Source organism: Ruditapes philippinarum, unplaced genomic scaffold (assembly GCF_026571515.1).
Source record: "Ruditapes philippinarum isolate M1 unplaced genomic scaffold, ASM2657151v2 ctg2717_1_1_1_1, whole genome shotgun sequence".
In the NCBI taxonomy this organism is placed as follows: domain Eukaryota; kingdom Metazoa; phylum Mollusca; class Bivalvia; order Venerida; family Veneridae; genus Ruditapes; species Ruditapes philippinarum.
In genome coordinates, this window is record NW_026851933.1 from 304,274 (window position 1) to 322,500 (window position 18,227).

The 18,227-nt window shown below is 34.0% G+C and overlaps 2 protein-coding genes across 2 annotated transcripts in view; one reads left to right on the plus strand and one right to left on the minus strand.

Moving 5' to 3' along the window:
* Positions 1-1,250: 1,250 nt before the first annotated feature.
* LOC132743414 (zinc finger protein 358-like) lies at positions 1,251-10,508 on the minus strand. Its single transcript, XM_060731939.1, has 9 exons — positions 10,351-10,508; positions 8,520-9,174; positions 8,006-8,104; positions 7,296-7,471; positions 6,447-6,669; positions 5,154-5,361; positions 4,120-4,232; positions 3,033-3,122; positions 1,251-1,885 (listed from the first exon to the last, which is right to left on the minus strand). Exons 1-9 carry the CDS (start codon positions 10,426-10,428, stop codon positions 1,293-1,295), a joined length of 2,235 nt encoding a protein of 744 aa, XP_060587922.1. The 5' UTR covers positions 10,429-10,508; the 3' UTR covers positions 1,251-1,292.
* A 174-nt stretch (positions 10,509-10,682) lies between these two features.
* Positions 10,683-18,227, plus strand: part of LOC132743281 (F-box DNA helicase 1-like) — a gene marked incomplete at its 3' end in the record, with an annotated part of 28,600 nt that continues 21,055 nt past the window's right edge. Inside the window, exons 1-4 of the mRNA XM_060731817.1 lie at positions 10,683-12,052; positions 12,279-12,406; positions 12,833-12,956; positions 13,894-14,087. Of these exons, the coding sequence (XP_060587800.1) occupies positions 10,961-12,052; positions 12,279-12,406; positions 12,833-12,956; positions 13,894-14,087 (1,538 nt within the window). The remainder of the gene's footprint in view (positions 12,053-12,278; positions 12,407-12,832; positions 12,957-13,893; positions 14,088-18,227) is intronic.

The window sequence follows — 18,227 nt, forward strand, 5'->3', positions numbered from 1 at the left end:
GAAATAATTTTAAAAATTATGAGATTATTTTCTACCGAGACGATATTTTGATATTTATATTTTTTAGCTTTTGAATTTATTTTTCGTTATTTTGTATACTTTCGATAATTATTTGATAAACTATATCGAACGTAGGCATCAAAAGTTAAAAATAAAACAGAAAGAGAAAAATAACGTTAGATTTTCTTTGTAACGGTCGATATTTACATTTGAATTTCGACGTTACGTCATGTGACTTTCATCATCATGTGACGTCTTTGAAGGCAGTGATTACAATTCTGCCAAGGGAGGTAATCACTGTGAGGAGTTTGGTACAGTATATGTCATTTGCATGTTTCTTTATTTTCTACAGCGAGTTATTCTACAATACATTGGCATGTTGGGTGTTATCATCTTTACATGTACTTCAATTGTACTGGGACTGTTCCATGTACATGTAGCTACGGGACACTGTTAGATCTAATTTCAATACTCCCGATATTAACAAACACTTGTTTTGCATTGTATTTTTCAGACTGCAATAAACATAATTTTTTTATCTGTTTAATACCTTAATAAAACAATTCAAAATGTGAGAAGTAAAAAAAATTGTTTGCAGGGGCTCAAAAGACCCCCTTGTTTCAATAAAAATCTCAAAAGTATTAAGCCTGCAGAAATAAGTACTTCTACAGTATGCGATATATCCACGGATGAATTTCAAAAATGATGTTCAGCTTGGTTTTCTATTAAGTGTCCTTGTAATTTTGACCAATTTAGATGAAAAAAAAAGGTCTTCAACTCAATGCTCCAATGAAATCCTCAGTCTGTGTGTAAAAAAGTACCCAAGTTTTCAGATTACAGGATGCTATGAACCTGACCTAGGACCCACCAATGCAAAATTGCCATATTAGTCTTCTATTCAATTAGGACACCTAACATATGAAGATTTAAAGTTTTATGTTAAATGGTACTCCAATTATTTGGCAGAAACAATTTTCAGATTTAAGAATACTGTAACATTGACCTTTGTCTTTTCAAGACCAAAAACTAATATGCTTCCTTAGTTAAATAAGGGCAATTACCTGTTAAAGTTTAACAGCTCTGTATTCAAAATTGCTCTGGTTATTGAGTAGAAATGGTCTTCACATTCAAGCATATTTTGACCTTGGCAGTTGACCTACATGAAAAGGCCATTGAGGTCTCATAAGGACAATCATACTGCAAAGAAAATACTAGGAGAAATACTTTCATTTCAAAACCAAAACAAAATATATAATACTTTCTTTTATTTTCATTCTATGAATAATATATTATCAAATATACTGTAAATTTATTTCTGTAACATCCGCACTCTGACCTTCAACAATGACCTCCTGACCTTCAACATGTCCCAAAACTTCCTGTGTATCAGGGTTAACACATAAAACTTGATACAGATGTTTTGCAGCATCCTGTGAATTCATCATTAACTCGCCATTTCCGGTTGCCGATAGCAACAGAGAATGGAGCTTTTGAAAATCTTCAACACTTGTATTTTCATCAACAACAACCTGAATAGACGTTTCTTCGCCACTTAACGTCACGTGTTCCGGAATTTCTAAAGTTAAGCTTTGCTCCATACCAGCAGTGGGAATGTTATCATCAGTCACCCTAGTTTCATTGTTTGCCTCATTAACGTCCTCTTGTAGCAAACTTGCTTCACCCATGACATGTTTTTGCTTGTGTCTATGTAAGGACATTGAGTCAGAAAACGTGTGATTACATTCAGTACACGTGAAAGGTCGTGACCCTGTATGCAGATTTACGTGTTCCTTCAGATATGAGTGGCGAGCGAATGCTTTCAGACAAATATGGCAGGTATAGGGCTTATCACCAGTGTGTGTCAACATGTGACGTTTTAAGTCATCTGTAATAGAATAAAAGACATTAATTCATAAGTCATAATAGTTCTTCAATTTACCTTACCAATCCTAACCAATCATAAAATGTTGAAAATTTAAATAAAATTTTATTTTTTTTGCACATATAAAAACAAAACAGATACATATTTGTAGAGAATTGTGAAAATCAACAAAAAACACAGAGCTTATTGCCTTAATTAAAGTAATTTCACATTGTCAGCCATGCTTGATTTTCACTACGAGAGTCCAAATAATTGTCCATCAAAGCAAATGGCCTCCATTATTGTGTGTAAAAATTTAGTGCAAGAATGCAATCCTCTGATCTATAAACTTCAAGTATAATGAAAATAGCAATCAAATTTTAAAATTCAACATTTATTTTTTCAAACAGTGAAGTGAGTCTGTTTGCCATGTATATGAGATGTTCTTTTATTTTTGCACTACATGTACTTTCTTACTCATAACGTGAGGCCATTTTTTTAAGGTCAGAGAAATTGCTTTATTTTGATTAATGTTTTTCAAGTTCTTTGTGTGTGTTGCTAAAATAGCATCTGTCTGCACCACAACAAAATTTAAACAGGATATTGGCCATTCATGGAATGTGCATAAAACCTTACAAAAGATTTTACTTGGTCTTCAGAAATTTAGCATTAATTTCAAGGTAAATATTTTCTGTTATATTTTCAGTTTTATATACAGGTAGTTGTATACTAGTCCTTAATGCATAGCCTTTGAAAAGCCTTTGAGATGTTTTTGCAAAGTGTTCATCATTTTACATTGTGAGCTTTGTCTTTTTACGGAAAAAGGCTTACTTTCACTTTGGACACTCAGTGAAAATCAAACATGGTTGACAACGTGGAAACACCTTAACTACCTGACATTCTATGAACAATTAAGGATAGGTCAATTTGTTTCCTTGATTAAAAGCAAAATTATTTTAATGATTAAAGCTCTACCTATATTATGTCTTGATTAGAACTAAGCAAAGCTAGGTCAACTCATTTGATTAATTCATTTCTAAATAAGATATTATATATATATAATAATAATAAAAAAAAAAACACAAAAAAAACAAAACAAACACACAAAAAGTTATATCTCTAAGATAACTTTATGCTTAGTTAATAGTCAGGTTCAAATAAAGAAACTTACTTTTACACACAAATGCCCTTTCACAAGACTCGCACTGAAATTCTCGTTTACCAATATGCCTCTTTTTATGAGATTTTAATGATGATAATCCTGAAATTTGGAGAATATATGTATAATTAAAATTTAATATACATATCAAATTATTACAACATGTACTAAGTTCCCATCCTTAATCTGCGGGATTTTTGGTAATGGATTTGACCTTACAGAAGTCTATCTCATGGAATATTGTATTTTCAGTTTCGATTTCCTTCTGATCGCCGTATCCAAAAATATTTCTTCAAAAAACAGTATGTTTTAAGCCGTTGAGAACAGGGTCACCAATTCTATCTGTAATTTTTTTTGTATTTTGGAAAAGAATAATTTATAAACTTGTATTCCTTAATTAATATGCTGGCAAAGAAAATCAGGGCTGACAAAATGACAACCAATCTCACTAAAAGAAAACTGTGTGATAGCTATCAAAATTTATTTTCCTGTAAAGTTCGATTAAAATTGGCCGAATAATTTTAGGCAAGAAATTGTGGACAAACAGACAAACATAGGACATCTGATGGTCTTCAAGAGCTTTGATTAGCAACAAAGCATTAATAGTTTCAAATTATCAAGAATTTTGATAACATTTAAGTGTTTTTTTCTTAAATCTCTTTTTCACGTGGCAAGTCCATGTGATGCTCTATTAAAATATCATTAAACACAGTTTTTGTTTTTTAGAGAATACAATCATGTAATCATTCATTCTTGAGGCTTAATGTGACTTTAACATATGCTCTAGTCAATTTTAACCACCACACTATCACTGACAGGGAATAGCACTTTGACTTTGGCTTGCAATTAGCAGGGACTTTGACCTGGTAATGGTCTGCCTATGGTAAAAGCCTGGTTCTGCCAGTTGGCCATATTCCCAGTCAATTTGGTACCAAATCACAACCACCACATTTGACCTATCAGTGCTGGGACAGACAAAATGTAAAAAACACAGCTCATTTCTCTTACTCTTTTCCCAAGGGTGGACGGGACATGGTAACCAACCCACTGATGTTTACAATGTTGAATTATCTAAACTTTCACTCAGAAATATGCTCACCTCTAAATCCCTGTCCACAGAAATCACAGAGGTGTGGTCTATTGTTGGAATGTGTAAACATATGTTCTAACATCACAGACCTCTGTGAGAAAGCCTTATCACAAATACTGCATCTGAAACACAAACAATAGATTTTTCTCTGATACAATTACACAGGTCACAGTGTGATACAATTACACAGGTTTCACTGCTAAACATGTTAAGTAAGTACACTTTGTGTGTACAAAATAAACCGATTTTGAAGGCAGTTTCAGTAAATTTTCAACATATCCTTGGGGTGTTTATATAGAATTCAAGTTGGAATCAACTACAAAAAGATCAAGAAGAAGAAAACAAGAGACCTTCTTTTAAAGTATCATAAAAAAAGTATTTATTTTAGAACTTTGAGTTGGGAGTAACAAAGTTTTTATCAAACAACTTTCAAATTCGCTCTAGGCATGTTATAAGCAAGTAAACAGTGGTATTTGATATACTTCTTTCTCTTCCTGATTTATGTTATGAGCTTGTTGTATCACTGACTTTCAATTTTAGAGTTTTTAAAGTTAAGTTTGTTTGTTTGGGTTTTACATCACACCGACACAGTATAGGTCATATAGTGACATTCCAGCTTTACTGATGGAGGAAGACCTCAGGTGCCCTTCCTTGCATTATTTCAAGCATGAACGGGTACCTGAATAGAACCACCGACGTTCTGTAAGCTAGCTGGATAGCTTCCTCACATGAAAGAATCCAAAGTCCCAGTAAGGATTCGAACCCACAGCAGTGAGGGTCAAGTGATTTGAAGTCAACAACCGTAACCAGTCGGCCACGAACGCCCCTTTAAAGTTAAGTCATTTTGTGCAGGCAGGCCTGAAATTATTACATAACCTTGCTGGAACCAAGAGAGAATATCCTTGCCACCAGTATATGTAATTAGTTTTTGTTGACTAACTTTGAATTTTCATCTTGATATCCCCAAAATTGATAATGGAGAAATCCAAAAATGGAAACTGGACAAGTCCATTTCAGACATTGAGCAATGGCAATGAGTGTACCTGTATGGTTTCTCCCCAGTATGAATCCTTTCATGTACCTTCAACACTTTTTTCTCCTTGAATGATTTATTGCAATATTCACATTTCCATGGTTTATTGTCACTGTGTGTGGTCATCTCATGAGCCTTCATATTTCCCTTCGTAGTGAATGATTTATTGCAGAATGAACATTGGAATGGCCGAGAACCTGTGTGAGTTCTCATGTGGACTAAAACATAGAAAAAGTAACTAACAATTACTTTTTGAATTGGCTACTGGTCGGAGACCATCAACCGGACACTTTTGAAACATTTTTCCATACAGATTTCATAATTTTTAACGTAGAGACCAAAATATTTGACACAGTTCAGCTAGGTTCTTCTCCTAAATAACAAACTAGTTTGTTTATTTCTGATTCTATTAACACTTATATCTGAGGCTGGACAAGGAGGGTATCAAAATTACCTAAATTGTCTACACTACAGTACCATGTGTCCAGACAGATATGTACATGATGTGATTTAATTCAGATAAAAGCTTGGGTGTTTTAATTTTTGATTTACAATATGTCAGCAACAAATGCTGAAGTTTTGGATATTCTATTATTCACTCCGCAAATAATTATAGCTGGTATATGAGGTCAGGCATTGCTTTCTTGACCCCCGAATTTCAACGTCAACATTCTTGAAATATGCATTAAAATATTACCATTTACGGAGGTTAAAATTTATATATATTTACTTAATTTTAATAGAAACATGCACTTATTGTTGATAAAAAAGTGACTGACAACCACTGAACAAAGAAAATACTAAATTAAGCATTTTCTGGGCCGTCCAGGTTTGGTGGTTGTCCGGTTTTGGTGGTCCCCAACCAGTACATTCTTTCTTACAAGCATCATTATTATATAACAAGAACCATCACTATGATGGAGTCATGCTTGACTTATTTCTCATTTTTAAAAGTAATCACATCGGAGAAGGCCATTGTAGTGAAGGCTTTTGAAAGAAAACATCATTTTTTTTAAGTAGAGATTTAATAAAAATTTCAAATTTGACCTTGACAGTTAAGGTCATGTACATACCAGGGTCAAACATTAATAATTCAAAATCTTGGTGTTGTCATATCAAAGTGTTATTTATTAATAGAAAGTTATTTCAATCTAAACTTTATTTTCAATAACTTGACCATGAATGTCAAGGTCATTTTAAAGTGAAAGTCATAACTAAATAATTATGACTTAATAATTATTATACTTATTATATTGCTAAATGGGCTTTAAAACCTGACAGCATTTATCAAGCTTTAACTTACCTATGAGAGCATTATAAGTCTTCACTTTAGCTTTACATTCCTCACATCTATAAAACATCTCCCCATTCTCATTCTTCTCTGGTGCAGGGATATTTTCATTTTTTGGCCGACCTGGCCCTCTACGGATGACGGGAGCTTTATGCGGCCTTGTACGTAATCTTCTACCCAATATTGAACGATCTCTTCCCGTACCATCTCTCGTGACCACATTTTCAGGTGTTTTCTTTAAAAAAAAAAAACCAACAGAAGCTATCATATCAATGCAAATAAAGAGCCAAGGTCTTGCAGTGTGGTAAAGTGTCTTTAAGACATAGATAAATTTTAATTACATAATTATATGCATCAGTACAATGGTTATTAAAATTGCTTTGCAAAAAAACCAAAAAAAAAACCGACAAACAAACAACATTCCTCAAGCCTTGTATCATTACAAATATTGAAATTTGAATTATCATTTACATTATCACCTTTCATCACCACAATGAGGTGTTCCCTTCAAAACAAGTAAAATTTCAATATTGACATTAATATAGCTGAAATCAATACAGGATTGGCTGTTGTTAATGATAGGCGAAGGTATGTCTTTATAGGACTGTTAATCAAAAGATCACACCCCTGTTCTAATAACTCAAATATTCACAAAAAAAATCTGATTTTTTCTATACAAAAAAAACCAGACTTATAAATGCAACTTGATGTATAAAAAAAAAATAAAAATTTAATATATTTTCTAAAAAAAAAATGAGACACAATTTTGTCAATAAAAGTTATGAACAAGTAATATGTTTAGGTTTTATCAACATGTTAATGAATACTCTAGAATTAGCTCAGGCAAACAGAAAACCTTACCTTCTTATCAAGTCCCGCGTTATTTATTCCTGTTTCAGCACTTTCTGATGTAACACTAGCAGCATGGCCAAGCATTCCTGGAATATACCCCGCTATTTTAAATTTCTGTACTGTCCCATCCGATAACTCAACAGACATGTGAATACATTTGTCATCATCCTCACCTTGGTCATCATCTTAAATAATACAGATCAAATATATAAATCAACCTATAACCTGATAAATTTGTATATTAAATAGATATGTCTAGCTTTGACAATAGAACAGTCAATTTGAAATTTACAGAATCAAAATACAAAATTATGCTAAAACCCATAATAAAGTTACACAAACTTACCAAGAAATGGGTGCAAAGGTGAAACTTGGGGTGAAAAAACTAATGAAGACATGTGATTCTTTAACTAGATTGGTAACAATAGAGGAACAAGTGGTTCAGAGTTTGTAACAATTGTCGCTAGGTCGTGGAAACCAACTTTTCCTAAACAATGTCACTTGTGTATCAATCCATATCCCCTTAATTCAATTTGTAAATTTGTAAAATTTATCCTGCTTCCACCTACAAATTGTTGATAACAAGTACAAGCGATGCCAAGATCATATCATAAAACTTTAAGAGAAGATTTTCTAATCAGACGATAGATAGAAGGAATTTTAAGGCTTATCAATTTTTGTTACCAGGGCAAAATGTAAAATCTGTAAGAAATATTAACCTTTAAGTAGTGTCACATTTTTAGGGTCTATGTCCATATACTGTGCAAGTTTTGGAATGCAATTGATCAACTCTGTTACTTCACATTTGGTATCAGGTACTGAAATATAAAATATTGCCAAATATCAACATTATGACTGTCACTGATTTGACTGATTATATGGTCTTAAGAGATTTGACAGAACACACCCCTAGAGTGTGTATATTCTAGGCTTTAATAAGGTTCCAATGAGGGTATTGACACTACATACTTTTTATTGATAAACTTACACTACAGGTTTAAATTAAACTACATGTACATAATAAATATTGACTGAAAAATTGCTTCAAAAGTTAAATACACGTATATATATGTTCTGAAGTACACAAAAATATTTTAGTTATTTGATAATTTAGTTTCCTGATTTTGTAAAGTGTCCATAATTCAACCAATATGTCTGACTTAAAATAGCTATCAAAGGCTGTTTAAATTTGGTTCTAGCAAACACTTTTTAGTCTTAAGATTATATACATACCTGTTTCCATTTTCTCTGTATTATCTACAATGTCTCCAGACAGATTATCTATATTTCTATTTACTATTGCAGCGTTAAAGCTCTCATTAGTTCCTTCATCAAAGGATTTCGATTTCGATTTAATTTCTATTCTTTTTTCATCATTACTTTTCATTTCTCTTTCTGTCACTTGAGTTGACTCACAGAATATTTCCAAATGGTCGTCATGATAAAGTGTTCTTTTCTTCTTATTTTCAGGAGATATCATATTAACATTTCTTGCAGGGTCAAAGGTACATGTATCCTTGTCAATCTTTTTTGCTTCAGCCATTCTCGGCACATCACTCAACTCAGGATTACTACATGTTTTAAGTTCATCAATACAAATTATATTTTTGTCTTCATTGACATCTGAACCATTGGTGTGTGTATCAGTTTGAGCATCTACCTTGAAAATACTTGTCTCGCTAACTTCAGGTAATACTGTTCTATCAGTTATTTCAATTATAGCCCCACCTGTATCTGTATCAAGGCTGCTTTCTGTAGATACATTTTCAAAATCTCTTTCTAATCCAAGAAGTTCTATTAAACCGTCACAATTTTGATGAAAGTAACGTTTAGCATCTGGTCGGTACATATCTGGCATATGACTTGCTATTTCTGTCAGTTCATCTGCCTGAAAGTGTTAACAACATTTGAGCTGCGTCACGACAAAACCAACATAGTGGGTTTGCGACCAGCTTGGATCCAGACCAGCCTGCGCATCCGCATGTTTTGTGCCTGATATATCATCTTATTATTGTGATCATTTGTGCAAAGTATTTTTAAAATCTCTTGATCTATGAAAAAGTTATGGACTGGACACAAAATATACCCTATAACAGACTATGTAACTCTTTGACCTCTAAGTGTGACCTTGACCTTGAAGGTAGGGTGCAGGTGTTGTACTTGACATATTGTCTTATTATTGTGACTTTTTGTGGCAAGTATTTACAAAATCCTTTGATCTATGAAAAAGTTATGGACCAGACACAAAATTTACCCTGTAACAGACTATGTTAATCTTCGACCATTACCTTGGAGGTAGGTGACCGGTTGTTGCGCAGGACACATCGTCTCATTATTGTGAACAATTGTGGCAAGTATTTACAAAATCCCTTAAAAGATAAGAAAGTTATGGACCAGACACAACATATACACTCAAATAGACAATGTTGACTTTGAATGAGCAAGTGCTTCCTTGACCCTGGAGGTAGGTGTCTGGTTCTGGCGCATGACACATTGTCTTATTATAGTTACAAACATTTGTGCCAAGTTATTTCAGATTCCTTTGATAAATGACAAAGTTATGGACTGGACACCAAAATGTGATGGACAGACGGACAGAGCCTATTTATATATCCCCCTTTTTTCTTCGAAAAGGCGGGGGACAAAAAATAAATCAGTTTGCCAGGGGATCAAACTGGTCACACCTGGATTACTGATCTTATATTTTCCCTATCTAAGTTTAATATTAATAGAAGTCACTTTCATTGTGGCTGATCTTTGGTCATTCCTAGTTCCACTATACCTTATAACCTAGCACTGCTCTCGCTAGTATCCCCTACAAAGCACCTTTGTCGACAGGATGTTGGACAGGTGTAGGTTACTGTACAAAATTGAAAACATTATGGTTTGAGGGTGTGGAAATTTTTGGGGCCAGATAGAGTTGGGTAAGTCAGTTAGTTACAGCACTGTTTAGTACATGTATGAAATATTTTCTATGCAAAAGACATCTCTGTCTCTGAGATGATCTTTACCTTACCAGCTTACCTTTACCTTCTTCTGAGATTTTTTTATAAATTTTTATTACCTTCGATTTGAAAACTTCTAAAGGGTTTTTGTTCAGCTCGCAAAGCAAAGACTTTTTGTTTGTTATATCTCCCATCATGTGATTATAGAAGTTTCATCACTACAGTAGATCTATTGAAAAAAAAATATCTGACAGATTTCTTGTTGTTGTTGTTTTGGTGGTCGCTTACATAGTTAATATAATTTTTTTTTAAAAAATCGTAATTTCTCCTTTTTTCATCGCCTTTGCTTCAAAATAATTATAACAGTGATTGAAATTAAAGAAAAAATAGCCTTACTGTAGGTAGCGTACAATGTGTTAATATTTTTTTCATTTCACAATTTTATATGATAGAAGCGATTGTTTTGGAAATTAAAATGAAACTGAAAGTCGGATTCTTGTTAAAAATAAATCAATAAAGTAAACATTACTATATAATCCTTAATAATACAGAGACAAAGCTCAACGCAACTTCTCTCAATTTTGTAAGAATACACATTCTTATTCTTTAATGAAGGAAGAACAGAGTGGAACTTCGTACCTCGCGGAAACTGATGAAAATGTCGATGGTGATAAGCCCAAGCCTAACGTAGAGAGCAGATAATAGATTACCATTAGTGTGGTAGATGATATGAGTTTAGAGAGATCACAGACATCAAAACGCAAAAGATTACACATGGATTCAGAAGCCTGCTTGGATCATGTTAATACGGACGAGGGAGCATTACCCTTGTCCAGTCCCCATTTGGTTTCCCAAAAGGGAGCCAACATAGATGTGAATAGAGGATTGCACCCTGTAGTTCGAAACAGAAAACGTAAATTTGAAAGTTTTCATGAAGAAGACCTTACGAATGATAAATCCAATAGTAACAAAAAAGAAATAATGCAATTCAATACTGTTACTGTTAATTCCTCCCAAGGTTTTGTGTCTGCATCAAAAATGTATGATATAAATCATAAACAAAATGTTCAGTCTGTAGTCAAGCCAAAGAACAATATAGATATGTTTCTTCAAAGATCTCAGTCTGAAAAGAAAGGAAAAATCAAACAAATACCAAATCAAGGCAGTTTAAGAAGTTTTGTGTCTTCCAGCACTCCATCAGCACCATCATGTTCACACCACTCTTCAAAAAAGACTAAAGAAGAAACATCAGTTAATGCTCAAGAATCACCTTCAAGGACTGTGATGTACTCGCCAATTAAGAAACTCTCACCAAAAGATAGCATGTCATGTATATATATCAGTGATGACAGTCCCTGCTCATCACAGGAGTTTAGTAGCCAGAAATCAAACATGTCTGAAAATCCTGTGATCAAACAGTTGTTTCAAGCAGCTAAAGACTTTGATCCAAAGGTTAAAACTAAAGGCAAGAAATCTAAACCAGTCAGCTCTCCATTTTTAAATGCATCTAAAAATGAAGGTGCGAAATATTTTGAAAGTGATAGTTTTGACATTAACACTGCATTTGATTCAGATATGGATGATAGTTCTTCTGTAGACAGTAAGAATAGTATTTCTGAAAGCAAAAGAAAGAAAACTGAGTCTGATACATATGGACTTCTTGGTACAGGATCATATCCTAAAGAGGAAAAGATAAATTACTTTGAGAGACTTCCTCCTGAAGTTCTTGAAAATATTTTTTGTCAACTTCCCTTACTAGACTTGTGCTTGAACAGTAACAGGGTGTGTTTGCAATGGAATGATATTATTTCAGATGAAAAGGTATTTTTTTATTATAATTCTGTCTTATGTTTTTTTACATATAATGTACAGTTTTTTTTAAATGATTGTAAATGTTTGCAAGTTCATTATTCATTATTTTGTATACAATTCTGTTAGTTATGTGATTCTCAGTTATAAGGATTTGATATTCAACTTTATAACTCTGATGTTATAAGGTTGAACCCATTTTTACAAGATCAGACAATTTATGCTTGTATATTCATAGTTTGTTCCATGGAAGAAGTTGTATCATAAATTGAAGTCTGAAGATGAAGCCAGCAAAGAATTTATTCAGAGTACAATGAATAAACATGAGATGAAGCATCCTCCTATGTATTTGTTGTCTTTAATCAGGTAACATTTTAACCCTTAAAGCCAATAAAGGTACACAGGTAATAAGATACCATTTTATGTTAATTATTATATTCAATATATATTAGTTTCAAGAATAGCCATCTTAGCTCAATTTAGTAAATAGAGATCATCAGATTTGTAATCCAATTGTTGCTGGTTAGGTCCTTGTACTCTGAGATTGAGTGAGTCTAATAAAGTGAAAGTGATAAGTGCCTCACTTCTCAATCAGAAATAATGTGGGATAACAAAAATAGTAGTTGTTCACTTGCAGAGAAATCTGTAATAACTGGTTAGGTGGACCGTCAGCAAGATACATTTTATGACAAAATTAGCTATGAAAAGTTTTCTGCTATTGAAATGCACATGCAAATGTTTAAGACAGGTGAAAATCACTCTTTGCCATATGCTACACTGTATCTATTCCAGGTATATGAAAACTTTTAAGCCAATCACAGCTGGGAATATGTTACAGTGTCTTCAGAAGCATAAGAAGTACTGTTGGGCCAAAGATCTCATAGATGAAAGATTGCAGGACTGCAAAACTCATGAAGTAAATTTGTTTGCAACAAGTAACAATTTATTATGTAAATGTATTTCAACAAAACACAAGATTCCAGTCTGTACACACTTTCTAAGCATTATTTGACTGATGTTTATTACATTATGTTTCTAACTTGTGGTATATAATTATTGTATCATGCATGTTCAGACAAAAATGCACAGTTTTTGATTGTTTGGGGAACTGGTCAAGAAATAGGGAATTTCTGTAATTGTCACTGGGTGAGAAAATGTGCAGCCTGACTGGGACTCGAATGCAGGACCTTGGGAATCTGTTCTTTATGGATTGGGCTATCCTGCCCTTTTTCTTTCCAAATTAATGAACAGTGCCATAATTCCAAGTACTGATGCTCCAGAGTGTGTCTTGTACCTTCATAAGTAAAAAAAAAGATAATAAAGTTGGATAAATTGGAGGAGAAAGCAATTAAGATGCAGCAAAGAAATTTGTAAAGTAACTAGATATTTTTGGACTCCATTTTTGGAGAAATAGGTAATTTCTTTCATTAGGAATCAATTAGTGTATTAGACATATAGTGGCCCTGTCTTAAAATAGAAAAAACACTGTCAAAAGAATAAGGTACATTATATTTTAGGAAAAGGATAGATATTTATTATTCTACCTACCATAAGTATTGGACATATATGTGAGAAATCACATACCTATACAGTGTAAGAAATTAGGATTTGAATCGACTAGGCTGGTCGGACAACCAGATTGGAATATTCACTAGCCCAAAAAACATTTCACTAGCACGATTCAGTGGTTCAAAACAGTTGTTTATAATTATTGCCTCTGAAAATGCAGTAGCCTGGTCGGGCTTGTTACTGTGAAAAGTTGGTAGCCCGAGGTGAAATTTAGTAGTCTGGGGCTATAGGACTACTGCTAATTTCGAACACTGCCTATAAATATGATACACAATTTACTTCAGGAACCAAACCCATGGTCAGTGATAACCATACTAGTTCTGGTGGCTCACAATGTGTATGATATACAAGAGATTATACAATGTCTTTCCGTCAGTTCGTCTCAGTGTACGTCCAAGGAAATCATAGAATGCCTGTACTGCATTGCAACCTTCCTGTTTGCTTTTAAATTGGCAAAACCCTGTGATGTCTGGAATGGGTTTGTATTTTTTGAGTTAACTGTTAGATATTGATGAAAATAGCCCAGAAAATTTGTTTGATTAAGCTTTAATTCTTAAACATTACCTGATTGGAAATTAATCCTCTAATTAGTGAATTGTTTTATTAAGCCTCTAAATTAGTGCATTGATTCATTAAGTATATGCAGGGTTTTCATTATTAACAGATTGGTGATCTATATCATTGGCTGTAATGCTGTTAAAATCTGTTGTATTTTCAGCCTGTAGATTGAAATATCTCTGTTGACCATTGGCCAAATCGGCTGTTCTTGTTGGCACATCAGTTGCCTCAGATAAAAATGAAAATCCTGCGTATAATTAATGCATTGATTTATTAAGCCTCTAATTAGTGCATTGAGATACAAAACAGATAATCTAGCACTTACAGATAGACCAATACAAGCTTTAATAAATCAAGTACAAACTAAGAAACAACTTCCTATGATAAAACATATTATTATTATCACCAATGTTACATAAAAAAATAAACAGACCATCCTTCTGTTACTAACCATTTCTCAAATTAATTATTATCTTGACAATTTTTATTTTGTACTAAATCAGCAATGGAAACTTCATGCTGACTAAGTAAACATCCAAAAGCAAAAACAAAATATGAAAGAAAAACAAAAATATGGGTTCTATTTTTACCTTATCTAATTAACCCTGGTAAGGGAGTAAACAATGTTGAAGTCAAAACATGTTGTTAAGCTCAGGAATATAATTAGATATATATAAATACATGTGTAGATGTTTTTATTTTGTTTGACTGAAAAAGCCCCAAAATAACATTCAGTAAGTCGGTCTGTTGTGTAGCTTTGGCCATCTTGTGAAGTACATGTACACTGTTCTACTCATTGATCTTAAACTAGAGTAGACCATGATATATGAAAATAAAACTAACTTTTTAAATCTATTTTCTTGTTTAACTCTAAATTCTATTTATATTACCTTAAAATTTCCTCTAAACATGATTAGAATGATCAAATCCATATAAGATCAGAACAAAAATTAAGTGCCTGCCACATTTTTAGCTCACCTGAGCAATGCTCAGGGTGAGCTATTGTGATGGCCCTGTGTCCGTCGTGCGTCGTCGTGCGTCGTCAACTTTTGAACATTAACAACATCTCCTCTGAAACCAATGACTGCACATCAACCAAACTTTACAGAAATGATCCTTGGGTGGTCCCCTTTCAAAGTTGTTCAAATGGTTCCGGTCTGTTGCATATGTAGGTCATAGGGCCAGAAAAGGATTTCAAAAAACACAAAATTAAAAAATCTTCTTGTCTGAAAGTACATGGGCCAGAGCTTTGATTTTTGGTATATGGTATCATCTATGGGTCCTCTACCAAAGTTGTTCAAATTTTGTCCCAAGTGTCAAAATTGGCCCCGCCCCGGGGGGTCATAGGGTTTTACTTATATGTATATAGTAAAATCTAAAAAAATCTTCTTCTCTGATTTGGCAAAGGCTACAGATTAGATATTTGTCATGAAACATTGTGTAGTAGACCTCTACCAAGATTGTTCAAATAATGGCCTTCGGGTCAAAATTGGCCCTACCCCGGGAGGTCATTGATTTTCATTACATACATATAGTGAAAACTTGAAAAATCTTCTGGTCTGAAAGTAAATGGCCTAGAGCTTTGATATTTGGTATGTTGTATTATCTGAAGGCCCAATACCAAAGTTGATCAAATTTTGTCCCTAGTATCAAACTTGGCCCCGCCCTGGGGGGTCATAGGTTTTTAGCTCACCTGTCACAAAGTGACAGCGTGAGCTTTTGTGATCGCTTTTCGTCCCGCGTCCATCCGTCGTCCGTCCGGCGTCCGTCCGTAAACTTTTACTTTAAATGACATCTGTATTTTGATAATAAGTCAGCTCTATTGATATGGTGTTTAGTTTTCTCTAATTTTTAGCTCACCTGTCACAAAGTGACAGGGTGAGCTTTTGTGATCGCTTTTTGTCCAGCGTCCATCCGTCGTCCGTCCGGAAACTTTTACTTTAAATGACATCTCCTCATTAACCGCTGAGCCGATTTCATCCAAACTTCACAGGAATGTTCCTTTGGTGGTCACCTTTAAAAATTGTTCAAAGAATTTAATTCTATGCAGAACTCTGGTTGCCATGGCAACCGATAGAAAAAACTTAAAATATCTTCTTTTAAAAAACCCAAAAAGGTAGAGCTTAGATATATTGCATGAAACATCTTCTAGTGAGTGTCTATCAAGTTCGTTCAAATAAAAGCCCTGGGGTCAAAATTGGCCCCGCCCTCGGGGGTCATTGATTTTCCCTATATGCATATAGTAAAAACTTATAAAATCTTCTTTTAAAAAACCCAAAGAGCTAGAGCTAAGATATTTAGCATGAAACATCTTCTAATGAGTGTCTATCAAGTTTGTTCAAATAAAAGCCCTGGGGTAAAAATTGGCCCCGCCCCAGGGGGTCATTGATTTTCCCTATATGCATATAATAAAAACTTATAAAATCTTCTTTTAAAGAACCCAAAGAGCTAGAGCTAAGATATTTAGCATGAAACATGTTCTAATGGGTGTCTACCAAATTTGTTCAAATAAGAGCCCTGGGGTCAAAATTTGCCCTGCCCCGGGGGTCATTGATTTTCCTTATATGTGTAAAGCAAAAACTTAAAAAAAAATTTTCTTTGAAAAAAAACCAAACAGCTAGAGTTTTGTTACTAAGCATGAAACATCTTCTAGTGAGTGTCTACAAAGTTTGTTCATATAAAAGCCCTTGGGTCAAAATTGGCCTTGCCCCGGGGGTCATTGATTTTATTTATGTGTATAGCAAAAACTTAAAAAAACTTCTTTGAAAAAACCCAAATAGCTAGAGTTAAGATATTAAGCATGAAACATCTTCCAATTAGTGTCTTCAAAGTTTGTTCAAATAAAAGCCCTAGGGTCAAAATTGGCCCTGCCCCGGGGGACATTGATTTTCCTTATATGTGTATAGCAAAAACTTAAAAATCTGATTTAATAAAAACCAAATAGCTAGAGTTTAGATATTAAGCATGAAACATCTTCTAGTGAGTGTCAAATGGGGTCAAAACTGGCCCCGCCCTAGGGGTGTCATTGCTTTTAACTATATGTGTATAGTTAAATCTTAAAAAATCTTTTTTTAAAAAACTCAACGAGCCAAACCTTAGATGTTTAGCATGAAATATCTTCTAATGGGTGTCTACCACGTTTGTTCAAACAAAAGCCCTGGGGTTTAAACTGGCCCCGCTCTGGGGGCCTATATACAGGTGAGCAACTTCAGGGCCATTATGGCCCTCTTGTTGTGTTTACTATGAAATAAAATGGATTCTGAAGGATTTGAATAGAAATATGGATTTATTAAAGAGTTCACCACTGATGAGCAGATTTTTTTCAATATCAAAAAGCCTGGGGGGGCTTTTATTCGGGGAGGGGCATTTATTAGAAATTTTACGGTAATTGTCATGTTTTTTGTAATATTTTGAAATTTGTGAATAGTTTTGCACGTTTAACCTTTAACTTTTAGCATGATTTCCCTGTAAACAATTTTTTGAGTTGCAATTGCTCAACTTTAATTATACCCCCGCACAACAAAGTTGTAAGGGGGGTATACTGGAATCAGCTTGTCCGGCCGTCTGGCGTCCGTCGGTTTTTTTCTTGTCCGCCCAATAACTTAAGAATCCTTTCACCCACAGTCATCATATTTGGCATGGAGGAAAGTCATGATAAGTAGATGGCCCCTCTTGATTTTGAGGTCACCAGGTCAAATGTCAAGGTCACATGGGCCTTGACTTCGAAAAGCTTGTCCGCCCAATAACTTAAGAATCCGTAGTCCCACAGTCTTCATATTTGGCATGGAGGTTAGTCACAATTAGTAGATGACCCATATTGATTTTGAGGTCACCAGGTCAAAGGTCACAGGGGCCTTGACTTCAAAAAGCTTGTCCACCCAATAACTTGAGAATCCTTTGACCCACAGTCTTCATATTTGGCATGGAGGTTAGTCACGATTAGTAGATGACCCCTCTAGATTTTGATGTCACCAGGTCAAAGGGGCCTTGACTTTAAAAAGCTTGTCCACCCAATAACTTGAGAATCCTTTGACCCACAGTCTACATATTTGGCATGAAG